The sequence below is a fragment of the Chelonoidis abingdonii genome, chromosome 11, assembly GCF_003597395.2.
Source record: "Chelonoidis abingdonii isolate Lonesome George chromosome 11, CheloAbing_2.0, whole genome shotgun sequence".
NCBI lineage: Eukaryota > Metazoa > Chordata > Testudines > Testudinidae > Chelonoidis > Chelonoidis abingdonii.
Genome location: NC_133779.1, coordinates 52,205,542 through 52,231,619, shown reverse-complemented (window position 1 = coordinate 52,231,619; position 26,078 = coordinate 52,205,542). Strand labels below are relative to the sequence as shown.

At 45.8% G+C, this 26,078-nt stretch overlaps 1 protein-coding gene across 5 annotated transcripts in view; it reads left to right on the top strand.

The window, feature by feature from the left end:
* PIP5K1A (phosphatidylinositol-4-phosphate 5-kinase type 1 alpha) overlaps window positions 1–26,078 on the top strand; it is a 68,712-nt gene that overhangs the window by 24,276 nt on the left and 18,358 nt on the right. For 2 of the 5 annotated variants that reach the window (XM_075071119.1, XM_032781249.2), the window contains exons 5-15: window positions 3–120; window positions 1,430–1,582; window positions 2,908–3,207; window positions 4,497–4,702; window positions 5,435–5,518; window positions 6,398–6,446; window positions 6,895–6,979; window positions 7,281–7,418; window positions 8,413–8,542; window positions 13,119–13,203; window positions 14,099–16,828. In XM_075071119.1, coding sequence (XP_074927220.1) covers window positions 3–120; window positions 1,430–1,582; window positions 2,908–3,207; window positions 4,497–4,702; window positions 5,435–5,518; window positions 6,398–6,446; window positions 6,895–6,979; window positions 7,281–7,418; window positions 8,413–8,542; window positions 13,119–13,203; window positions 14,099–14,101 — 1,351 coding nt within the window. In that variant the 3' untranslated portion in view covers window positions 14,102–16,828. Of the gene's footprint in view, window positions 1–2; window positions 121–1,429; window positions 1,583–2,907; window positions 3,208–4,496; window positions 4,703–5,434; window positions 5,519–6,397; window positions 6,447–6,894; window positions 6,980–7,280; window positions 7,419–8,412; window positions 8,543–10,431; window positions 10,504–13,118; window positions 13,204–14,098; window positions 16,829–26,078 lie in introns of those variants that run through there. The other 3 variants (XM_032781248.2, XM_032781247.1, XM_075071117.1) reach the window with 2 other exon arrangements.

The following is a 26,078-nucleotide window of genomic DNA, read 5'->3' as shown; positions in this document are numbered from 1 at the left end:
AGTGAAGGGAGTAACCTGACCCCCGCTCATCACTACAATGACTTCCGCTTTAAAACCTATGCTCCTGTAGCATTTCGCTACTTCCGTGAACTGTTTGGAATACGGCCGGATGACTATCTGGTAAGTCACTGGGGAAGCCAGTGTTATTTGTCATACTTGATTTTTCCCTTCTTCCCCAGTGTAAATTGCCTCTATCCGGTCCCACTCCTAACACCGTGCGCACCAATGGATGTTGTCTCAGCTTCACCCCCTTCTTGGTGTTTGCCTTTATTTATTAAAGTTTACCAAGAAAAAGCCCTTGGCCATAACTTCACTTACAGCCATCAGCCTGATCCCCAATTCCCCAGTGTGGGCAGATCAGTATTTATCCTTGTTGGGATCTCTTGACCCTTCTGATGACTGTTGGCTTATGTTCTGGAGTGGAGCTAATGAGACCTGCCTGGTCTGACTGTCAGATTTGCAGCAGCATATTCTGAATGTCCATACAGAGTCCAGTACTGATTCTGTCCTGATGGTGCTTCTCAGACACCGTCACATGAAACTCTCCTAGCCTGGACCCACTGTAGGCTCTCTTGAAACCACTGCTTTAACCCAGGGGTGGCCAAAGCAGCAGCACATGCAGCCCACAGAATTCTGTTGTGCAGCTCCCATCTTTGATGTGGAGCTCAGGCTACTAGCATCAAAATAGAGTTGTGCACACTGGGCCAGGTGATCTCTGCAATTGTGCTACTGTATTAGAGCAGGATGCAGCAGTTTTCACTCTATTTTATACAAATTAGATGTGATCCTTGCTTATAGGGCCCTGTGGTTGGCCTGAATATGTTGCCCTTAGCCGGTCAATGGGCCAGGAGTTTCGGGAAGGAACCAAACTGTTCCTTTACATAGCAAGCAACTGCACTAATTCGGGGTGGGGTGGGGGGGTGTCCTGGTCTTTGACTATAGCTCCTAGGTGCTATGCTAATACAAATAATTACTAACCGCGAACAACCCAGAGGGAGGGAGGGAGCAAAGCTGCTGAGACATCACAGGCTTATAACTACATCTCCATGCCTACCTGTAATCTCTCCAAACGAGACATGTTCTAGCACAAAGTTACGGACATGAAAAAGCACTAACCTGAGGGCCACAGATTCCGGAGACAGTCCTGCTGGATGCTTCCCCAATTCTAAAAGCTGTGCCATGACTTGCTTTACTCGTAAAACATCTCTAGTTGATCTAACTTAATGAGCTGGTAACCCGTCTATGATGCTCCTGTTCACTGGAGTGGTCAAAGTGCTTTGCAAGGGCGCGTATGCGGATGTGTAACAACTCCCCATCTACGTTCTCAGACCCTCGAGTTGGCCCTTTAGCTGTAACTTTGATAAAGATGCCTGTGCTTTATGTTACTTGTTTATTTTATGCCTTTGCTTTTTAATTCACCCCCCTTCAGTACTCGCTCTGCAGTGAGCCGCTCATTGAGCTCTCCAACTCTGGGGCTAGTGGTTCCCTCTTCTACGTATCCAGTGATGACGAGTTCATCATTAAAACCGTTCAGCACAAAGAAGCAGAGTTCTTGCAAAAGCTGCTGCCAGGTTACTATATGGTAAGTGACCTTTCTGCGTGGGTTGTACTGATATTTCTCTGATGTCATAAACTTGAGAATATCGTCGTAGCTGGCAGGTCACAGGCTGTGTGGCCGGTTAACAGCTGGTCTCAAGGCCGTATTTTCAGAGATGTTGAGCACGCTGCACTCCGATTAGCTGCAGGGGCAGATGCTCAGCACCTCTGAAAATCTGGACCTGAGCCCTTTGGGTTGGTCAACTCCATTTTGTCTCTGCTGCCTAATACTGATACACTCTCCTGCATGTGACTGAGAGAGACTGTTGGAGCTCTTTGGGCCTGCACCGGGAGGTTTGCACCAGACCTTCCCATCTGGATTGTTTTGAAGAGTGCCTGTATCCCTTAAAGGGACCCACCCAGTGTTCAGGCTTGCACTGCTAGATTCTTTGTGGTTGAATAGCTGAGTGTGTGTCTGCTCAGTCAGTGTTTGTGCGAGAAGCTTCTACTCATGATATGCAAAGACTAGCTAAGTTCCTTATTTCCTTTCCCCCCCTTCTGGACCATTCTCTTTGTTTCATCAGTGCTGCCCAACAAACACTACTTTATTTAAATTTAATATGCCCATGTTCCAGGGCCTCTGAGTGTCTGTCTAAAGAGTCTAAAAATGTGATTGTAAATCAATGGGCCCTGCTAGTCCTAGAACAAAATCAGATCCAGCTTCAACATACAATATATAATAATCCCACTAGAGATGGCAGATGGTCCCAGAGTGCTTTACTAACTGCCTCCCTGAGTGGGAATTTGGGGAGTTTGTCCCTGACTTAGAAAAGTGCCATGGGATTCTTAATACATGCATTGGTTAAGACTTCTGCTTACCCACCCATGGCACCACCAGCACTTTGCCCATATTAGTAGGCTGGGAAACGGGCCCAATGCTAGTGTCTGCAAGCACCAGAGTTATAGGGGTCTCTTACTCCAGTTTGCACCCACGCCTGTCCTGTTCAGGATTAGATCTGGCAAGAGGCTAGCTTGAAGAGGGAGTGGCAAACTAAAAGACTAAGCACAAAAATCCCCCTTTTCCCTCCTGGCTGCCACAGATGGGCTCTGGCAAATAATTATGTGGATGAAGATGCAAAAGCTGCATCGGACACGTTCAGTTTTGGAGAGAGAACATTTCTTACCCTAGATTTACCTATCTATGTCCCAGGTTCATCCATCCCTGATTTGTTGCCTTGCTGATCATCACTTTGGATCCCAGACAGGGTTGCTTTGATTCAGATACACCGGTAAAGAGCAAATAGCTAGCCACTCTGAATTTAGAGAGTCACCTGGACTCTGAAGTTATGTCTTCTGTCTTTGGGCATTTAGAACTTGAATCAGAATCCTCGGACACTGCTGCCTAAGTTCTATGGCCTGTACTGCGTGCAGGCTGGAGGGAAGAACATCCGCATCGTAGTGATGAACAACCTGCTGCCCCGCTCTGTGAAAATGCACCTCAAGTATGACTTGAAAGGCTCCACCTATAAACGTCGAGCATCCCAGAAGGAGCGGGAGAAGGTCTTCCCAACATACAAAGACCTGGATTTTATGCAGGACATCCCCGATGGCCTGTTCCTAGACTCTGATATGTACAATGCCTTATGCAAAACACTACAGAGAGATTGTTTGGTGAGTAACGGGTGAGACAAGCTGAATTCAGACCGATTTCCCCCTTCTCTGTGAATTAGCTTCTTGCCTTTTGAAATGCGTGTACCCCAGGGTCACTGGAAAGCTTCTTAGGCCTGGCATTTGCCTTGATTTTTTTTCCTTGTGTGTCTACAGGTGGATAATTCTGCAGTGCAGTTTTTAAGTGAAAGGTGCTAGAATTGAGTCCTCTGTCCCTCAGAAAGGCACAGCCCAAGCAGCTGCAGTGCAGTCACCCCCTCCAAACATTGCCCTCCTTGTACAACTCAATTCTGATCCAGGGAACTCTGCTATCGTGATCCATTCAATCTTTGGCACCTCAGATTCAAATCAGTAAACTAGAGGAATAAGGGCCAGTCTTCCCTCCCCCATCCCCCTGAGCAGTCAGATTTATGCTTCCCGCCCAATAATGTCTTACAACTTTAAGGCCTGGGCTACATTACGGGTGGGGTTGGAACTAAGATACGCAACTTCAGCTACACTATTTTGCGTAGCTGAAGTCAAAATATCTTAGTTCAACTTACCTGGTCGTCCTCACGGCGGCGAGTCGACTGCTGCAGCTCCCCCATCGACTCTGCTTACTCCTCTTGCCGAGGTGGAGTACAGGCATCGATTCAGAGACCAGTATCAGAGGGGTAGCCGTGTTAGTCTGGATCTGTAAAATCAGCAGAGAATCCTGTGGCACCTTATAGACTAACAGACGTCTTGGAGCATGAGCTTTCGTGGGTGAATACCCGCTTCGTCAGATCTGACGAAGTGGGTATTCACCCACGAAAGCTCATGCTCCAAAACGTCTGTTAGTCTATAAGGTGCCACAGGATTCTCTGCTGATTCAGAGACCGAGACGCAATAAATGGATCCTTGATACATCGAACACTACCTGCGTATCTGGTGGGTAGTATAGACGTACCCTTACGGTAGGAGGAGTCCTAATTTTAGAGCAGTTGTGTGATCCAGCAGATAGGACATCGGACGGAGAGTCAGAGGACCTGAGTTCTGTGCCTGCAACTGATCTGATGTGCAGCCCTGCACAAATCATTTTCCCAGTTGCCTTGTCTGTAGAAGAAAGATACTGACTTTTTACTTGCCGTTGTAAAGCTGCTCAGTGTTCTCTTTGAGTAAAGATCACCGAGTGTTTATATAGAGGCCATCCCCTTGGTATTTTCAGAACACTAAGCAAAAATTGTCCATGCATGCATAAAACTGGAATAGTTTAACCATTCATGTAGTTTGCAAAATGTAAATGATGCCATATTGACTTTGTTTCCATCCAGGTTCTGCAGAGTTTTAAAATCATGGATTATAGTTTGCTTGTGGCTGTCCATAACATTGATCAGGCACTGAGAGAGCGTGCGATAATGGATGGAACGTCCCAGTCGGACACACGAAGGCCAGCTACCCAGAAGGCTCTCTACTCCACTGCTATGGAGTCTATCCGAGGAGAGGCCCGGCGAGGCGGCACCATAGAGACTGACGACCAGTACGTCTGCTTTGATCGTTCAAATTAACGTGGCCAATTCATACTTAAAGCAGATGGGGTAAAATTCAAGAATTGATAAGGAAGGTGTGATTTTTAGGTACCAAGTATGGATCACAGAGCCAAAGCTTTATGGCAGGAGTATGATGTAGGGCTGAGCCTGAGGCTTGGGGTTCAGGACTCCTGAGTTCTGGTTTCAGTTCCTTATTGTGAGCATGTCACTTAAATCCTTTGTGCCTCTGCTTCCTTGACCTGCGAAAGCAGGATGCTTGCCAGCCTCACACGGATATTTGAGGATTTATGTGTCTGTACCACACCTGGAAGCTGTACTCAAACACCTAAACATTAAGTATCGCCTCCGTGGATCATAGGAATTGCTATAGCGGATCAGACCTGAACTTCTGTGTCTAACAGTGGCCAGCACCAGATACTCCAGGGTTTCTTAGATTCTTCTCAAAGTGGTCAGTTATCAATTAACCAGCCCCCAGTTTCAGTAAAATTGACAAATGTACAGAAAACAGGGATAAGCTCTTATGTTTTGGTAACTTACCAACTTAGCATTTAGCTCTGATTTGTCTTCACTAGAGTTTGTCAGCTCAGCAGTAGGTATTCTCTGCATGTTGTCACTTGTTAATCCATTTAACGTTTAACCCATGCAAGGCTAAGTTGTGTAGAGTGAAAATGTTTTGATCAGGGTAAAGCCTGCAAATCTCACGCTTCCTGTTTGTTTTCTAGAATGGGAGGCATTCCAGCCCGGAATTCAAAGGGAGAAAGGCTGCTTTTATATATTGGTATCATCGATGTGCTACAATCCTATAGGTAAGAGCGTTTACACGACCCCTGTATGTTCTCAATAGTGGATAAAATAAGCCTCCAGTAATAAAATTGGCCCTGTTTGGTTGCAACAGTTTGAGACTCTGTGGCTTGTTTACTGACGACTATAAGCAGTTTAGTTTTATGGCCCCATTTCCTTGACATTTTTCATAGGCTGAAATCCCCACATGCTCCTCTGGACCTTGTATCCCTCGTTTATTCGGTGTCAGAGTACAGGCTTGCTCTTACGGGCCAGGTTTTTCTTAGACTTGGTGATTATGCTGAAGGGAGTGTGCAGGAAGTAGCAGAGGAAAAATAGGTGGTAGGTTAAAATTACCATTGCGCCTCTTTCTTCTGCAATGAAAAATAGTTTTATGACTTTGCTTAGATGTTTGTAGTGTTGGTGTCAAGTTGGTGCATAGCCTGGGGGGCTGGGACAGTTTGTATAGTGGGGGGAAGGGGTGGTGCTAAGAGCCATTGAACCAAACTGTAAACCCTGAATATGATGGAAACCACTTCAAGCCCAGAGGTGCTACCACACCCCTAGTTTCAGCTAGCTGGGAACTCTAGCTAACTTTAAATAAATAAATAAATTAAAATTGAGAGCTTTTTACAGTTATCATTAGAAGTCAATGAGCGTTATCTCACTGCCGTTGATGCCTCTTAAAATCTCCCCCTAGAAGAATAAAACTGCTACTGAATGTTTAGATTATTTTCACTAGGTCTGTAAATTTACTTTGGCTTTAGGGAAAAGGTGCATTTCTGTTGTATCTGTCAATGATAAGCCAAACTGCAGCAATGAACGTAATTTACTAATAGTGATTGCAAAGCCTAAATTTGAAAATTGCTGTGGTCTGTTCACTGCTTTCAAATCTCACTTCTCAGATTTGTTAAGAAGTTGGAGCACTCATGGAAAGCATTGGTACATGATGGGGTAAGTGGCACAAATGTCATCCTGGGGGTCTTAAATTACCTGATAGCAGTAGTTTAAAAATCAGGTGTCCCATCAAACAGATAGTTGTTTGTGTAGATATATAGTAAAGTAGTATCTATGGTCGCCCTTTATATTAAAGGTATACTTTATAAAGATCAACAAATGATTAATAAATGTTAATAAATGCATAGTCGATGGCTAGTCCAAGTTAATAGCTTGCTTATAACCATCTATAACACCTTCTATTGATGTGTTTATAACACATACTATTCATGATTTCAACAGCTAATAAACACTTCATTAATAGTTTTATACACCATTTATAAAGATGCCTTTAATATCATGTGACCATACTTCTTCCAAATGTAAACTTACTCTAAAAGAAACCCATGTTGTCTTAGAAATTCTGCTTATCCCTGTGTAACTTTTGCCCCTTGGATGTTTTTAGGACACTGTGTCTGTGCATAGGCCCAGCTTCTATGCGGAAAGATTTCAACGATTCATGTGCAACACTGCATTCAAGAAAATACCGTGTAAGTATCTCTTCACAGATGGGTTCCTGGGAGGCTGCTGTAGTCAGGGAGAGAATGAATGGAGGTGCGTCTGATCAGTAGGAAACTTGTGCTGTGTCAGGGTTACTGGTACATCTTCCTGCCCTGCAGAATGTGACTGACAACTTGTAGGGGAAGGTCTTTCATCCATCGGCTTTCTTCAGAGTGCAACACTTCCCCATTAAATAATGGGGAAGGTTATGGATGTTGCTATGTAAGACTCTGTTTCCTCTTCTGGAAAAGGTGATATTAAGTAAGATCTTGCTTTTCTTTTGTCTTCAAGTAAAACTTTCTCCTTCTAAAAAGAGCCGGACTGGCACAACTGTTCCTCGGAGGCCGGGTCAGGGTGGAGCCCCTTACCAATCGCATTCATCGTGTGAAACTAAAGCGCAAGTAACAGCAGAAGCAGATGTGGAGCAAGGTTGGTGCTTATGCTAGAAAACCCAGATGACAGGAATTGCTTTCCTTTTAAAAAGAGAACAGCAAAAGAAGCTTGGTTCAGCCCAGATTTTTGTGATCAAAGACCTCTGCTGATGAGACTGTGGGGACATTCAGTACACACTGTCTGAGTCTGCAAGCATACTAGGGCACTATCCTGGGATCGCAGATCTAATCACAGCTTCCAGGACTCAGATGCAGCCATTAATATATTGCGTAGCTCAAGGGGTATGGCATTCTGAGGTGTCTTCAGCAGGCCTAGAGGAGTTGTCAGACTTCTATGAAATGTGTCTCTCAGCCCACTGGGGACCTGCCAACATTGTGGTGCATTAATGGTGGAACAGCAAAGACTTTTTTTTCACATAATGTATACTTAGCCCATGGCACTCACTGCTACAGGAAGTGAATGAGATCAAGAACTAACTTAGCAAGAAGCAAAAAGGGATTGGACATCTATATGAATTACAACTGGATATTCCTGTTATCGTAACAAATTCTGGAAGGGATTTTAAACCTCAGGCTTCAGGGCTTCAGACTATCTTAAACTCTTAGAGGTCAGGAGGAGACCTTATCTGGTGAGGGGTGGATTATCCCATGTCAGTAGCGTTGTTACCCCATCCTCTGAAGCATCTAGTACTGGCCTGTATAAAGACAGGATACTGGACTGATTGGACCTCTGGTCAGATCCAGTATGGTAAGTCCTATGTAATTGGCCTAAGTAATGTCTTGAGCTTTGATCTCCTTCGCTGTGGATCATGCCCTGCCAGTGTGTTAGTGGAAATGTTAGTACAGAGACTGTATCACAAAGAGCTGGATTCACTAAGAATGGATACCAAATGTGCTGGTCTGGACCAGTCTGTTGTGTAGTTTGCATCATTGGCTACAGAAGATCTTGGCAAATTAGTTATTGCTGCTCATGCAAGGGGATGCTATTCATTATGTTGATGACCGAGCTATCTGTTCTGCTCTTCCTGCAGGTTCCCATCTTGGTCGCCCCGATCTCCTTCCCAGAACTCCTCCAGTAGATGAAGCTAACAGTGATTCCATAGCAACAACCTTGTCCACTTCTTCGTTGGGCAGTGGAGGCCTTAACTCTCCAGCCAACAGGTACCTCTCCATTAATCTCAACAGTGCGTGGGAGGGCAGTGCTGCTTGCAGGTTGGGATACTCTGCTTTCAAACACATCAGTCACAGGGCAGATGCCTGCTGCTTTCATGGAGTGTTTATTTTTTGGCATGCTTGTCAAACTATATGTCTTTTGAAGAGTCGTCTCATGCCAGACAGGTTGAGTACCATCAGCACAAGGGGTCATGGTAACACCATTAACATGCAGTGCTGTGTTTGAAGACAAGGCAGTGTTGCATTCTCTGCTTTGTAAGGTGGTGAGTCTTGTTGGCCTTCTAGCTCCTTGCTTGAACTGTGTAGCAGGTTTGATTTTTTTTTTTTTCATCATTTGAAATCTTTTACAGTAGGTGATTTGGTGAAATGTTTCTTTGGTGAAAAGAAGACACGCAGGAGAATACAAGCATAGTAGCAAGCAGGATTGACAGAATATACTTCACCCCCCCCCCCCCCCCTACCAAGGGAGACACCCCCTCCCCCTCCCCTGCATTCCCTGAGCCCCCCGAGGTGTTGAGCTCTTGCGGCTCTCATGGATTCCTGTAGAATTATAGGTGCTTAACCCCTCTGAAAATGAGGCCAAAAGAAAATGAGTTTTAAAAGTGTTTTAAAAGTGTATCTGCTAGGAGATGAGTACACATACACAGCAATGAAAGGACCCCCTTGAATCTTTTGTTTGTTGCAAAAGGGGTAAGATTGGTAGAGAATAGGAGGGGCTGTAAGAGGGGGGGCAGTTTGGATCGTGGAAGTGCACAGCTGCTCTGATGCTAATTTCTCATATCACAAATGATCAGAAACATTCTGTCCTCATTAATCATAGCCTGACTGCAGAATGTCACAAACCCAGCCCAACATATGATTTTTGTTCTGTCCTGAACTGGTGGGCCAGAACTGGACTATAAATTTTCTAATTTGCCCATCTCCCACACGCTTCTTTATAGGGATCTGAAACCAGATCTTCTCCTTTTCAATAAAGTCACCATGTCTGAGGCTTTTTCTTGTCTCACCACTGAGGGTCTCTCTCCTTTAATTTCTGCTTAGGTCAGTGGGAGTGCAAGTTCACAAATCTGAAACCTCACCAAAGGATTTAGCTAGAACAGCTCCTGCTATCTGCTCAGATAGGTGAGGGTGAGGATCATGCTTTGTCTGAAACCTCTTCAGTTCTAAACAGAATTTTGACTTGTACTATCTGTAGATGAAGTACTTCATAGCCTGTTTTTAGTAGGACCACTTGTCCAACTTGCCGTATACCCCTTTACTGTTCAAAGGCTATAAGTGGTCTGCATCTAGGGAATTCATCATATGTAATATAATACGATGGAACACAGTGGGCGCTTGCACCAAGCTACAAATGCACCAAGGTTGCTGTAAACCAGAAGGCGGAAAGATAAGTGCCTTCAAGGTATGGTGTCATCCTTGCATGACATAATATTCCCAGCATCCATAGGATTTGCCTTGCTGGGTTAATCCCACTGGTCCATCAAATCTGGAATCCTGTGAACATTTATTGATTTTTAAGGGAAGGAAACAACCTTCCCTCCCGCACCCATCCATTAAAACACTTGCCCAATGGGGTAGCACTACACATGGATAAAGCATTTCCTTCCTGACCCCTGCAAGCAATCATGAGATGCAATTACTTTTCTCTAACCTCCCATAGATACAAGTGAGGACAGATTGCTAGAGCAAGGGTCTTGGTCTTGTGTTCAAATCCCACGGCACTGTATTTAATGGACTAGCACTGAGGTAGTTTCATAACTATAGTAATTGTTTACATGGAATTAAACCAGAGTTTCTCCTTCTCTATAGCGTCAGCAAGCCTGTGGCTTTGTATTTACCGCTCAGTGTGGCGTTTCACTTTTGTAATCTCTGTGTAGGTCAGTGGGAGTTCAAGTTCACAAGTCTGAAAACGCTACAATTAGAACAATTCTCAGCTTCCGCTCCAATAGGTGAGAGTGAAGGCCAAGACCGGAAAGGCACTAATTTGCTCTGTATTTAAGTTCTAAACACAAGGGGATGGGCCCCCTATTTTGCAATATCAGGTTGAAAGAACTACTCCAGTCTCTGGTTTGCAGCGCAGCCACTTCCCCTCCTGTGGAATGTTGCTATATGCCTCTAACTGTGCACAGTCTGCACTGAGGACGATGCACCCCTCAGAGCAACATAAGCAATACCACGCTGTTAGCTTGTGCTTGCAGCAAATCCTGCCTGCCTTTGTAAGGGGTAGGGGTAAAGTCAAACCCCGGGTGCCTGCCACTGACGTGTGGCTGTCCCTGCACCGCCTTCTGTGTATGGAGTGCCCCTGGGCCAACACTCATGACAGAGTAGGCTTTCCACACTGGATCAAGCCATTGAGCCATTAAATCTGATGTCCTGCCTTTTGCTGTAAACAATACCTGATGCTTCAAAGCAAGCTGTAGTGCTGTGCAGGTGGGAGGGAGACTGTCTCCCTGAGAGATGTGGGGGTCAGTTTATACGCTGTATAACCTCAGATGAAAAGAGGGGTCAGTCCAGAAGAGAATGGGGCTGGGAGTTAGGACTCTCCTGTGTATCTGGACCCATCACTGCCATTGACTCTGATATTGTTTGTGAAGCACTTTGACATCCCCGAACAATACTGCTAAATAAAGTATAAATTATTCAGCCATAGTGTTTCATTGGCATCCTGTGGCAATGAGTTCCATAGCTGACCTTCCTCATGGCTTTAGGTGGGGAATTTCTCATCATCCCTTTGCTGGATTCTGTGGCACTACATAAATGACCTTAAAATGCAAACTTTATGGGGGTTAAGAAATGATATCCTAATTTTAAAGTTATCACCAGACTTTCTCCTCTTTGTAAAATCAGTGTCTGGGGCATTGTATTCACAGCTGAGGGTCTCTCCTTTTAATCTCTGTGTAGGTCAGTGGGACTGGAAGTTCACAGCTCAGAAAGTTCAGCAGAGGATGTAGCTAGTTCAGCCCTGAGTAACTGCTTAAATAGGTGAGGCTTTTAATCTAGGCAGGAAAAATGTGTGGTACCCTCTGTGTCCGAACACAAGGACTCCAGTGTCTCCAGTCTGCTGAATGTGAGTGAGCAGAAGATTATTGAGCAGAGGTCCTAGCTTTGCAGGGTGACCACTTTTCATGTACCGAACGTTGTCTTCCATCGTGCGGTTTGATAGCTCTGTGCATTTTGTACCCTGCCAATGATGCATGCAGCACCAGATGACAACATGTAGCCTGCTGGAAGCAAACAACAAGCCCTGGGTGCGTTAGCAGCATAAACCAAAGTGCCTTCAACTTCAGAAGCATGTGGCTTTCCTTACGCAATCACAACTCTTTCTTTAAGACAGTGACTGTGATGTGACTAGCGTCTCCTGGCCTGTGTAATACATGGTACTGTGTGAAATCTCTGTTCACCAGGTTGAACTTTCCCTTTATCTGCTTCATGGATTCTCAACCTTTGGGTCATGAAATGGAGTCAGGACCTCATGCCCACACTGCCCGTCCTGTATTGCTAGGTGGGAGGGGTGAGGAAGCCCAGTTTGGAAACCAGTGCATCGCCTCCCCCACTCTGCATGCACCCCTGGCCCTTTTCAGGGTCCAGTCTTGTCAGCCTCTTAAAACACACATGCAAATCAGAGATCTACCATTGGTGCAACTGCTTATTTTATTGTAAATGTTAAGGGATCACGAAAATTTTTCCCTTTGAATAAGGGATTTCCATTTTGAAAAGGTCGAGAAACACTGCTCTAGCCCATTATGTCACTTCATCATCTCTTTGAAATGCCTTCCAGCTCAGAGTATTTATTTACGTACCAGCAATGCGCTAGGGCAGGGGTTTTCAACCTGTGGTCTGCAGACCCCCCGGGGATCTACAGACTAAGATTTCCAAAGGGGCTTGTGCCTCTGTTTGAAATTTTTTTTAGGGGTCCGCAGATGAAAGAAGGTTGAAAACCCACTGTGCTTGTAAAGAGGAGCCATTGGTTTATCTGAACCATATGCATTTTCATCTAGTGTTTAAGATATACGTTTACACAATAAACAGAGCAATTAAAACCGGGGAAGAGAAGGTGACTGCTCCAACTGAGTAAACACTAGGGATGGAATGTTTGTAGAATGGAAACTTGTGACGGAAATTGGCCTCTCTTTGGTTTCCCTAAATGAGTCAACACCAGTGGTGGGCCCCACCTGCTTGCCTGAAACTCCCCTCAGTTCGAGTCTGTGATGAGGGCAGTTCTTGTTTGAATAAAAAATCTCTGCAGTACCCATGTGGAATGTGGGAAAGGAGCACTCTGCCCCGGAGAGACAGTGACACATCACAGCACTCTTGTGGGGCAGGGAGGAGAAACCTGAATTCCAGACTGGCACAGTCACACTTTGGGGTGGGGTTTATTTATTTTCCTGGTGCAGTCTTTTCAAGTTCACGTGCCAAGGTGGCTCATGAGTCAGGAACCTCTCATGTGTCACTAAGAGATGCTTTATACATCACGTGGGCATATTAGGAAACCCAAAGGGACACGAATTTTGAAGGCTTGTTTAGAAGAAGTAGCTTCATAGGTGTCCCTTTTCTGTTTCCCCAGTGGCTCTGCAGGGCCTTCCGTAACAGAACGCTCCTCAGAACTGACAGAACATTTTGAAGACGTGCAAGAGACGGAGATAAGCTTTGTAAGTACCTGCATTTCCATAGGTCTGAGGAGGGCTCTGTCGGGCACTTTTAGTGGCAGTTTAAAAAAAAAAAAAAAAGTTTAATTGGGCTTTTAATTCAAATGCAGGCGTTTTTTGTGCTTGGGGTGTGAGAATCACGTAATGCAACAGACTAACTCAATGGATTACTTTGTTTCTTTGATATCAATGGCCCCTTATTATGCTGCATGCAACACAGACATCTAGTGAGACTCTGCACCAGAGATCACATAGAGTGGGAGGGGAAACTGAGGCACAGAGCGGACATATCCAAAGCAGGTCTATGGAAAAGTTGAGAATAGAACCAGGGCTCCTGGGTCCCAGTTCAGTGCCAGAGCCACTGGGCCACAAAGTGTAATTATCCAGGCTAGTCTCACTGTCCAAGCTGAAAGTGACCCATCAGCATGATTTGGGACCTATAAAACCACAATCAAGTGCAGACCAAACCTGTGACCTGTCTAGACAGTATCTTCTAATACAGTGTCTGCCTCAGAGAGGCCAAGAATTGCTGAGCCCAAGATCAGTGGTTCTCAACTTGCAGCCCAATCAGTGCAGAGCTGCAGCTCATGTGACATCCCCAGGGCCACAGAGGTAGTATTGCATGCGGCCTGCAATAGTAAATAGGTTGAGAACCACTGCCCTGACAACTCAAGGACAGGAAGGAAGCACTTTACCACACTCACATTAGCACAGAGCAGTTGTGCCTGTTCAGGGACTAGCTTTTGAAATGTCAGTGAGGCTTTGCATTGCTACTGGACTTGTCTCTTACTCACCACAACCATTTAGCAATCCAACACCTTTCACCAAGGAAGAAACTCACTCAAACTGCTTGGAAAACCTTCCTGAATAGTCTACCTATTGATTTTTCTCTTTACAGTGAAATAACAGAGGGACAGTTGTGATGAGAGCAGAAGATTTCTCTATACTCTGCGTGGGCCGTAGAGTCTGACAAACATTCAGCCCCTGCGGCTGATCTTAGAAATCTTATCCGGACAGAATCCATAGAAGCTGGAAGGCTTGGGACATACTTAGTGTCATAGTATTAACAGTGGCTGAGCCTAGAGCAACCTCCTCTTCTGAAAAACAGCCCTCAAGCTGTGGCTGGTTGCATCTAGTTTTTTTGCTGCTGTCCTCTCTTCGAAGACTGGCAGAAGCAAGGCTGCTCATCTCCAAGGAGGAGCAGGAGCTGCTCCATGCAGGCCAGAGTCCTCTGGAGAAAAGGAGCTGGCTTTGGGGGAGTTGGTTACCTAGGATGGAGGACCTCACAAACCTTGCAAGAACAATGGTCAACTCTGAAGAGCACCGGGGGAAATGGACACTGGAGCCTTGTTGGAACAGTTTTTGCAACAGCTCAACATGGTGTTTTGGTTTTTATATTAATTTAAGTTTCTTGAATTCAGTCATATTGTTTCTTTTAGGCTGCGACAATTTATCTGTTGTTTTTTAAAAATAGTTTTATCAGTGTTTCACCAAAAATGTCCCATAGAAGGGGGAGCGACTGTTTTTTGGTCACACATGAAAGGTATTGATCATGGATGTCTTTTCTATAAACTAATTTTGAGTGCAGCAGTCTAATGCCTTGATGACATTGCATCATCATCATCCTGAGAAGGTGACCTGGAACAGACTTTCTCTCAAGACTTGGGGCTTTATCATGGCTTGGTGCTTGAAGGATTTGGAATGGGCCACACTTTTAAGATGTCAGAGAGGTTTTTGCATTGCTTTGTCCTGTTTTAAACTACTCCTTTATTCTCTCATCCTCACACAGAAGGAGAAGCAACAGAGATTTCAGGAGCTCTCGGTGCCTGGCACATTTTTATGCCTTCAGTGTTTCTTAAGCAAATGGACCAAATCGATCCTGCTTGGTTTTTTCCCCAGTATTGTGTGTCCTCCTTGGGACACAACTTGTAAAATCTGCATATTTTTTTTTATAGCTAAATTCCCTTTTGATAGCTATGCTTCTGTCTTACCCCTTGGCATCAGGGTTACCTTCTGCACACAGTGCTCTGACCGCATCCAAATAGATTCCCATAATGCCACTCCATATAAACGGCTGCCGTGTCTCTGTGCAGAGCAACAGATTTTTGGGGTTTTTGCCTCTACAAAAGTATGTGTTGCACTCTAATTCCAAGCTGCAGCTTATTAGAATCAGCTGAAAAGATGCATTGCTGTATTCTCTTTGCCATTTGCTGAACATAAGACTGTGGCAGTCCTTACCAAGTTACCAGCTACAGACACATGGCTAGAAACCTGAGCATATGTTGTACTGATTTTTATTTTCACTAAAGTTTTTTTTATTTAATGAATCTTAGTCTTTTTTCACCAAAAGCAGTGACCCTCTCCCACCTCCTTTTTACAGATTTTAAAAAATAAATTGTTGCTCCTGCCCATGCAAGGGTTTTGTATGCTTATTAGCAGTCGTTGCTAATAAAGGCGAAGAATGTAGCGGCTTAGAAGGGGGTTTTTAGTTGATGTATCAGGGCTGAGTGTTTGGGGGTTTTTTTCCCCAATCAATTTAAAGTGAATATAGTTCAAGCTGTTAGTTTTAAAAAAAACAACTGATCTTTGAAAGGCAGATAAGGCAGAACTGCCTTTCTCACAGATGTCCAGCCAGGTGTCCAAACGCAAAGGGTTTAGTCAAGCAGGAAAGTGATGGTCTCTGAGTAATGTTTGGTTCCTAAGGGCTCTGGAACCTCTTTATCTAGATTTTAAACGTCAAGCAATATCCTGATGAGACCCATACCTTGAAGATCAATGTAATGACGACAAGAAATGGCTCGAGTACAATTTCCCTCTTTCTCCCCTCTACTCAGCAGGTTATTCTTCACACCCTGATGAACAGTCTATATTAGACACACACTCTTTCTGATCTTCCCTCCTGACTCAAATTCTTTTTTTACCAGGAGGAAAGAAACCAATTCAGTTGGTTTTTTTCGTCATTTAATATTTATGAAGTTGTATTTAAATGTTTTATTCTGGGAATAGTTACTCAGTGTGCAGGGAGCTCAAAGGGTAAGTTAGGGAGGGCATTGACATTTATATATCATAATTATCAATCTCTGCTTTGCAATGGTATAACAGCAAAGGCTTCTTGCATTCTAAAAGGGGCAGAATAACTGGTTTAAGGTATTAAAACTTGATCGGTTATTTCCATCGTGAGAGGTTTGGTTACCTGGCCAACAGCTCAGAGTTGGGTCCGCAAAGGGGGGCTCAAAACCCTTGATCCTGGCTCCCTGTTTTAAGCTTCTTGCCCTACCCTTACCTCTCCATTGTTGGACTGAAATGCGGGGAGAATCATCAAGAGCTGCTAATGGCTGGACCTCTTTCCTGCTCAGTCTACACCGACAGCTTTGATTCCACACGGCAGGATCCGTTACTTCTTCGTCAATCCAGCAGGGAGGATCTGACCTGTCGAGCATACATCCTTATGAAACAACTTGTGCCGTGTTGTGAATAGTGTCATTTTAATCTTGTAACACTTTTGCAATCATTGGCTGTTAGCTTTTGTTTTTAATATTCATTTTGTCTCTTAGCAGCCTGTCCTACACAGGGGATAATATCGCTGTGAGGGGACGTTACAATACACAGTGTGTTACCAACCCAGAAAGGTGTGTAGTGGTGGTTTTTTTTTTCCTCTTGGAGGTGAGGGGTTGCTTCAGGGAACTTGAAAACTATACGTCATCATTTCATAACATTCTTACAGGTGTCTCCCAGCACGCAGCAATGGAGATGGTAGATGTAAGAGACAAGGAGGGCCGAAAGGGTCTGCAATGGTAAAGACTAAGTTCAGGGAACTGCTGTTGAAGTGTGGAGTTCTGAGGTGTGCTTGTTGGCTTGGAGCGAGTTTTCTACAGTGGCTCTAGCAACACTCTGTTCGCTGGTCTAGAGTTGAAAAGTTAAATAAACCTAACAGTTGCTCAGGGCTGTGAAGAATTTTGCACTGTGAGTGCCATGGTTAAGTGGACCTAACCCCAGTGTAGATGCAGCCAGGTCAACTATAATTCTTCTGCTGACCTAACTAACCGCATCTTGGAGAGATGGGTTAACTCCAGAGAAACTCCTTCCATCAGTGGAGGAAGTGTCTACACTACAGCGTCAGTGCTGCAGCTGTGCTTGTAGCATGGACGTGACCTGAGAGGTGTCCCACTGAACGCTTAGTTTTGTCCTTGTGACGGGGTTCCCTTGCCAGTGTGGCTTCTCCTTGCAGCCTCATTCGGTTGCTTGCCCTGTAGACACTCTCTGGACATGGAATGCTCTTTGTGACAGCCTCCAGACAGGTCACTGTAGCCCTGCCCTGCTAGGGTATCAAACTCCCTGGACAAACTGACTGTCTGCAGTCTCAAGTGGTCTTCTGCTTCACCTCCAAGACTATACCACTTCTCTTGTGGCTGGCAGGGGAACCTGGCCCCGTCCATTACTCCAGGTTCCAGACCAGGGACCGTATGCCCATCAACCAGTCTGCTTAAGTTCTGACACTATTGCTGTTTCCCTGAGTTCTTTCCTACCTATCTTCTCCTCAGGGTTACTACTGGACCTTGAGAAGTCATTAAGTCCAGACCCCTGCCCTGTAGCAGGACCAATAAGTTGAGACCATCCCTGATGGGTTTGTCCAACTACTCCTAAAAACCTCCAACAACAGGGATCCCATAACCTCCCTTGGAAGTCTAGCTTACTACCCATACAGTTAAAAAGTTTTTACTAATCTCTAACCTAAATCTTCTTTGCTGCAGATTAAGCCCATGACTATTTGTCCTACTTTCAGTGGCTGTGTGGTGATAATTGGGCCTACACCCTTGCCCTAATTGTCAGCTCAACTCTGAAAAGCGACTGAATGTTCCTAAACGCGTCACGATAACCTCTTTATAAGTGTTAATGGGAGAAGATAAAAATGGAGACAGACTGAATTAGTCCAAACCTCAAGTCCTACTGATACAATCCCAGGGCCGAGTTAAGATCATGCCTAGGAAACAAGAAGAATGTGGGACTGAAAATCAATTTACTCAAATTGGTGTCAGAAATTAAGCATAATTGGTGGAGCAAATGAGGGAGAGGAGCCATTCCACCCATCCCTCCTCCTTGAGGCCTCAAGAAGACAAGTGGGGAGGGGGAAGCTGGCTACTGAAAGATGGGCTGACTGAAAGGAGGGAATACGAACACTGGCTAAAACAGAAGGGAAAGGAACGAGTTTCACCATTGAAGCTGCCACCCCATTATTTCCCAAGACCTGGAACCTTCTTTGTCTAAATCCTGAGAAAGGTCCGGGCCAGGCCAGGCCAGAGCGAGGGACCCAGATGACACCATCGCCTCTGCCAGCTCCAACTAAACCCCAAACACCACCTGGGATGGGAGTCTTTCTCCCAGTACGTCCTTTCCCTTCCCTGCCTCCCTGTCCCCTTTTCCTTCAATCTAAGAAGAGGCTGGCTTGGTTGGCCAAGACTGCATATTTTGCAACCGTGCTGTAAGCCTGTGATTGCAAGGACAGCTAAGTGCACTGCTCTAAAATGCCCGCTGCTGGCACAAGTTTGCCAGGTGTAGGAGTGGCTGATCAGCACAGCGGGTGGTCTTGTGTGTTCAGCAGCTAGGTTGCATGGGAGAGCCAGCTGCATTGTCCCTCTTCTGCTGTTCTTTCCTTTCCCCTGGAGTGCTCCTCTTTTTTTGGTTTTCTGGAAAGCAGGATTGGACTTGAATACCAACAGCAACAACGTCAGCTCCATCCCATGTCGACTAGCGTCCCTTTTTCCCAAAAGGACAGTTCTGACCATCTTTAATGCCACTTCAACTGAGCTGGGAGGAGGGTCCTTTAAAAAACCCTCCAGCTCACAGGGAAGGGAGGGAGGGCTGTTAACATGAAAGCCTTAAAGCTTTACATTTTCCTTCTGTATGTTTTTAGCGCAGAGTTAGTGATTTTGAATGGTGTGTTTGCCATGGTATCTGCAGTCCCCTGAACCTTGTTGAACACTGTTGGAGAGTAACAGGATCATGTTAACACCTTGAACTGTTTGGGCCCCTCTATTCCATCTAAATGACAATAGACAGGGAGAACAGTTGATCCTTATAGCAGCCCTTAACATGTTTGAAGATTATCAGGTCCCCAGACTAAACATGCCCAATCTTCATAGGTCAGATTTGCTAAACATTTTAGCATTTTTGTTGCTTTTCTTTGCACTCTGCAGTTTGTCCGCATGTTTCTTAAAGCATGATGCCCCAGGCCAGATTTGTTCAGCCTAAGCCTCACCAGGGCTGAGTGCAGGCAGACAGTTTCTTCCTGTGCCTTACATACGACATGGAACTCATGCTTTCATCCACGCAGATGACCGTATTTGCACGCAATTGTCATTAGGTTTCAGAATCAACATTCCATTTCCATGACTAAGTAGTTCACACCTCTCAAAACCATTGTTTGTCTGCAGGCTCACAAACAAAGCAAGTGCATGCATTACAAGGCCACAAGGGACCACTGTGTTCATCGAGGCCTGGTCTTGTTGTACAGACAAAACTACATAGGATTGTTTTAGGGGTCAAGACAAAGATGCCACATTTATTATGATCTATAACTATTAGCAAATATACACATACATTCTCGCGCACACACACACCCCACCCCCAAATGTTCTGCAGCTGCTGGATAGTTACCAGTCCTGACTGTAGCTTGAGTTCATGGCTTGAGTGTGCAGCTTGGGCTCGTGGCAGCTAACTGGTCAGGAAAGCCCGGCACGAGGAGGAGCCGGGTCTCTGGCGGGTGCGCACCGATGCCTCTCGATGTCAATAGCAGAACATTACCCAAAGTCTCTCATCTCACCCTTCTTTTTTATAGGCTTTTAGTTTGGATTCAAAGTCTATAGGTCTTGCTGTGTCACGCTGCCTCTGGGTTTGGTGCTTGATCACCCATCAATTGCAGGCGTGTCTTTCAGCCTTGACCCTGGCTTTGATCTTCCCTCTGTTGTTTCTTTGTCCTTTTCTTTTTAGGGTGGATGCTTCTTACTTTGTTTAGGGCTGTTGTCTAGGGCCTTGGCTACACTGGTGCGTTACAGCACTGCCGCTTTCTCGCTCAGGGGTGTGAAAAAACACACCCCTGAGCGCAGCAAGTTACAGCGCTGCAAAGCACCAGTGTAAATGCTGCCCCAGCGCTGGGTGCCCTAATCCCCACGGGGAGGTGGAGTACATGCAGCTGTCTCCCAGCGCTGGCGCAGCGACCACACTCGCACTTCAAAGTGCTGCCGCGGGAGCGCTCCCGCGGCAGCACTGTACGGCTGCAAGTGTAGCCGTATCCTAGATCTTCAGCCGCTGGTATTCGAACTTTACCTCATCAGGGTAGGCTGGTGCTGGAGGTTGATTCTATCACCCATACATACCTCATCCACACATCTAAACTAAACTAATAAAATTACAGCAGGGCTTGCAAAAATGAAGGCTGCAGCAACAAGCCTTCCACAAAATGGAGTAAGCATTTTAAAATGAGTTTTGAATTACAATAGTGCACAGAAGTTACAATGTAGGCAAAATGCAAGTGTGAATGAAATTGTTTTTGGTAATTCACTGTGTTATTGTAACTTCTGTTCACCATTTCATTACATCAGTTCTACAGTCTACACTAGCCGGGGGGATTGACCTAAGATATGCAACTTCAGCTATGAGAATAGTGTAGCTGAAGTCGACGTATCTTAGGTCAACTTACCTCGTGTCCTCACGGCATGGGGTTGACTGCCGCCGCGTCCCTGCCGACTCCACTTCCGCCTCTTGAGTACGGTGGAGTACAGGAGTTGATGGCAGAGCAATCAGGGATCAATTTATCGCATCTACACTAGATGTGATAAATTGTTCCCTGATAGATGGATCACTAGTGTAGATGTACCCCTAGTCTGACCTCCTGTCTAACACAGGCCAGAGACCTGACCCAAGTAATTCCAAGAGCAGGTCTTTTCGAAAAACATCCAATCTTTGTTTAAAACGTCAGTGATGGAGAATCCATTATGACCGTTGGTAAATTGTTCCAAGGGTTAATTACTTTGTTTTAAATTTACACCTTATTTCCAGACTGAAATGGTCTGGCTTCTACTTCCAGACATTAGATCGTGTTTCACCCTTCTCTGCTAGACTGAAGAGCCCGTTATTAAATATTGTTCCCCATGTGCTGAAATCAAGGATTCCTTTCACCTTCTCTTTAAGCTTAATAGAAAGAGTCTTTGAGTCTCTTACCCTAAGGTATGTTTTCTAATTCTTTATTCATTCTCCTGGCCCTCTCCAATTTTTCAACATCCTTCTTGTGATTTGTGGGCACCAGAACTGGACTCAGGATTCCAGCAGCAGTTGCACCAGTGCCAAATCCAGGGGTAAAATAATCTCCCTGCTCCTACTCGAGATTTCCCTGTTTATACATCCCACTGAGATGCAGGTTGCTTACGGTCAAGGCCCTTCACGGTCTATCCCTACCATTCCCATCGTGTCTCGTTCTGCATGGGAGATGGGAGTCGACCTTTCTATCACCCACTTCTTACCTTTTCAAACACCTTTGTGCTTTCTCCCCTCGCCCCTCACGCCTGGGACAAGCACCCTGCAAACAGTTGCAAAGCTACAGTATTCTCCTCCTTCACAAAGATCTATTCGAATTGGAAATGTTGCAGAGAGGGCAACAAAATGATTAGGGGGTGGGCGAGCATCCGTGCGAGGCGAGATTAAAAAAAGACGTGCACTGTTCAGCTTTGAAAAGAGACGACTAAGGGGGGAGAGGATAGAGGTCTATACGTTCGTGAATGGTGTGGAGAATGGGAATAGGGAATTCACATAACATGCAAGCCAGGGGTCACCCAATGAAAGTAACAGACAGCAGGTTTAAAACAAACATAAGAAGCACTTCTTCACCCAACGCACAGTCAACCTGGGGATCTTGTCAGGGGATGGTGCGAAGGCCAAAAGTATACCTGGGTCACAAATGAGAGTATTTCCTGGAGGATAGGTCCATCAATGGCTATTAGTCAAGGTGGTCAGGGACGCAACCCCATGCTCTGGGTGTCCCTAATCCACCAACAGACAGAAGATGGGACTGGACGGCGGGATGGATCACTCGATAACTGCGCTGTTCTGTTCATTCCCACTGAAACATCTGGCACCAGCCGCTGTGAGAAGACAGGATACGGGGCTAGATGGACCATTAGTCTGGCCCAGTATGGCCGTTCTTATATTTTTAAACCTCTGTAAAACTCTCCTTTGCTGTGAGGCCTACAAAAACATTGACAACAGTTAGGCTGCTGGCGTGCCAAGCCTGTCTTGCTGAGCATATGGCCTCCTGCTTCCTTGCGCTCCTCCAGCTGTTCTGTATCCAGCTCCCGTCTCTTGTCTTGTGCCTAGATTGGGGCAGGGATTCTTTGTCTAGCGTTTGTACAGTGCCTAGCGCTGGTTCTTGAGCATAAACCTATTTTACAGATGGAGAAATGGATGCCTGGAGAGCTGAAGTTACCTGCTCTTGGTCACACTGCAAAAATCCATGGCCAAACTGGTGACAAATTCAATCCCAGGGCTCTGCGCTAAGAACTAGACAGAGAGCGGTGCCTTCCTTGGAAAATCCACCCCCTCTGCAGTCAAGGGCATATTGCAAACCTTCGATGAAAGAGTCAAGCTCAAACTTAGTTGTAAGGAAGGAGAAAAAGAGAGGTCAAACTTTAGCTGAACTCTGCTGAACAACAAATTGGCCGAGCTAGAACATGCTATGTTTTTATATGCTCGGTGCTTGCTTTGCTGTGCTGTCTGCTGAGGGTAGCAGAATGGAGGCTGTTTGGCTCACATTTCCCCTCCAGCTATTACTTTTTATTGGTCTGGCAGAGCGGCTCCCAGCCTTCCTTGGTTCACATACCGCCCTCTTAAAAATGTGCTGTGACGTGAATGGAGTATCAAGCGCCTGTACCCCCCATGGGACACACAACTCCGTTAAGGGAAGCCTTGGCTAGCTTATTAGCTAAAGAAAACCGGGAGGGGGCCCGACTGGACTGGCTCTCTTGCTTTCAGGGTTGTGGGCAGCCCCGCCTACATCCTACTGACAGGTGGCGAGAGCTGGGGTTTGTTTGATCACGGCACCTCTTGTGGTGGAAAACTCTGTTTTTCAAAGGGATTTTGCTGCCTTCTTGGCGCTGTCTGTACACGTCTTGTGGGCATGACCTCCTTGCCTTGAACTGCCCCTAGCTGGAGATCCTTCTACAATGAGTTAGAGAGCTGGTCCTGGGAAGCGGGTACCTGATGAAATCAAGGTGTTTCTGTGCTCTCCGTTCAGAATGTATCAACAATCATCCACCAGGGAACCATTTTTAAATTGGGGCGGGGGGCACTTCTGAAGTGTGTGTGACCCAGCTGGCTTAGAAGCGGCACTTACTGTTTATATTGCTGTAACACCCAGAGGCCTCAAGCAGGGTCAGGACCTCACTGTGCTGCATGCTGGACAAAGCCGTGCTCGCTGCATTGAACAGCTCACAATCCAAGGCCCAGATCCTGAAACTGGGTCTGTGCAGAGCCTGCACTGCAGGACCAGGACCTGAGACACATGACAGCAGATGGTGATGAGCTAACATACAATTTCATAATCACGTACACAGTTGCCTCAGAGTGGATAAAGCATTAAACTGGGCCTTGGGAGACCTGGGTTCTAGTTCCAGCTCTGCTCCTAGCCTGCAGGATGACCTTGGGCAAGTCCCATCCCCTCTCTGTGCCTCGGTTTCCCCATGTAAAAGGGAGATAAGGATACTGACCTCCATGGTAAAGCGTTTGGAGCTCTCCTGATTAAAAAGCCCTCACTATTCTTTTACTATTAATATTACAAATAGCGGCTAGAGGCCCTATGTGACATCAGGACCCCATTGCACTAGGTGCTGTAGGCGCACTAAGAGTGGGTCTACTCTTAAAATGCCGCACCGATGCAGTTGCGCCGCTGCAGTGCTTTCCTGAAGACACGCTATGCCGACGGGAGAGAGGCCGTAGCTATGTCAGTGGGCGAATATCTCCTGTCAACCTAGCACTGTCTACATGGGCGCTTAGATCGGTATAACTGCTTCACTTGGGTGTGGATCTGAGTGATGTCGTTATACTGAAGCAATTCTGTCGCGTAGACCTAGCCATAGTAAGAGCCATTCATCCTGCCTTAAGGAGTGTATGCAAACTAAACAGGCAAGGCAGACAAAGGATGGGAGAGGAAACAAAGATGGGGTAGTGACTCAGTGGTTTGAGCTTTGGCCTACTAAACCCAGGGTTGTGAGTTCAGCCCTTGAGGGGGGTATTTAGGGAGCTGGGGCAAAAATCTTTCTGGGGATTGGCCCTGCTTTGAGCAGGGGGTTGGACTAGATACCTCCTGAGGTCCCTTCCAACCCTGAGATTCTCTGATTCACCCATCCTCACAGCCAGGAATAGAAGAATCCTGATCTAGTGCCCCTACCCACTAGATCACATTGTCTCCCTTACTATAGATGGATGAAGCAAGTTACAGTAACAAAGCTCATTGTTTTGTTACTGGGGCTGACTTTAAACATGGGGTAGAGAGAGCATCACAAGCCACTCATGCAGAAGGAATCAAAATGAATAATGGTCCCAGCTTTGAATTTCACCATCTAAACCTCAAGTCCACCTTTAAAAATGTTTCTTCCAGACAAACACAAGTACAGTTCATTCCTCTTGAGCTAGTAGTACAGTGACCCCCAATGGCCAAATATGGTCAGGACATTTCTCTTGCATCAGCTGCTTTTAAAACAATTAACAAAAGAATCTGGTATCTTTGTTTACACTGTAAGATCTATAGGTGCAGATGTGGGAGTTTTCAGTTACCACAAGTCTAGTAATCCAAGGCTACCATCCCCTGGGTAATTTTAAGTGGCAGGGATGGGGTGGATTGAAGCTAAATGTGATATTGATCAAGGAAATGTGCAGGGGCCCCATGGAACTCCTTGCCAGAGGATGTTGTGAAGGCCAAGACTATAACACGGTTCGAAAAAGAACTAGAAAAATTAATGAAGGATGGGTCCATCAATGGCTATTAGGCAGGATGGGCAGGGATGGTGTCCCTAGCCTCTGTTTGCCAGAAGCTGGGAATGGGTGACGGGATGGATCACTTGATGATCACCTGTTCTGTTCATTCTCTCTGGGGCACCTGGCCTTGACCACTGTCAGAAAACAGGATACTGGGCTAGATGGACCATTGGTCTGACCCAGTATGGCCATTTTTGTGTCCTTAAGCCATCCAAACACCGCTCCCAAACAATTAACAAATGCTGCACTCCTCCATGGACTTGACTTGTGGGTACACTCATTCCAAATCGCTCACTCGTTGATGGGCAGCCACACTAGGAATTGTAGCAATGGCACATCTACAAAGCTTTTATTGGAAATAAAGTGCTTGTACATTCCTGCAAGGCCAGTTTTAAACTGCCAGAAAGGACGGACAACTGTGACCCTCCAGGCTGACCTGTCTAACACAGGCCAGAGAACTTTCTCAAAATAATGCCTGAAAGCTCAACTCAGGTGGGACTGAAACCTACAGCATACAAGTGCCCTCCCTCCCAGCGCCGTAAGTCCCATTAATTGTGTTTCACTCATTTCTCTTTTCCCCTGTTGTTATCACAACAAAGGGTTGGCAAGTGAATTCTGCATCAGGGCCAGCAAATTTACAAAGCAATTTTGTTTGCAAAAACCTGGCAATTCCTCCAGGGCAAAAGCCCATTTATCTGGGCCAAGAAACTTTTCCTGCTGAGGGAATAAACGCAACCCGCACGAGGAAATAAGGAAACAGATCAACAGAGCCAGACGTGTACCCAGAAGCCTCCTACTGCAAGACAAACCCAAGAAAGAAACCAACAGGACTCCACTGGCCATCACATACAGCCCCC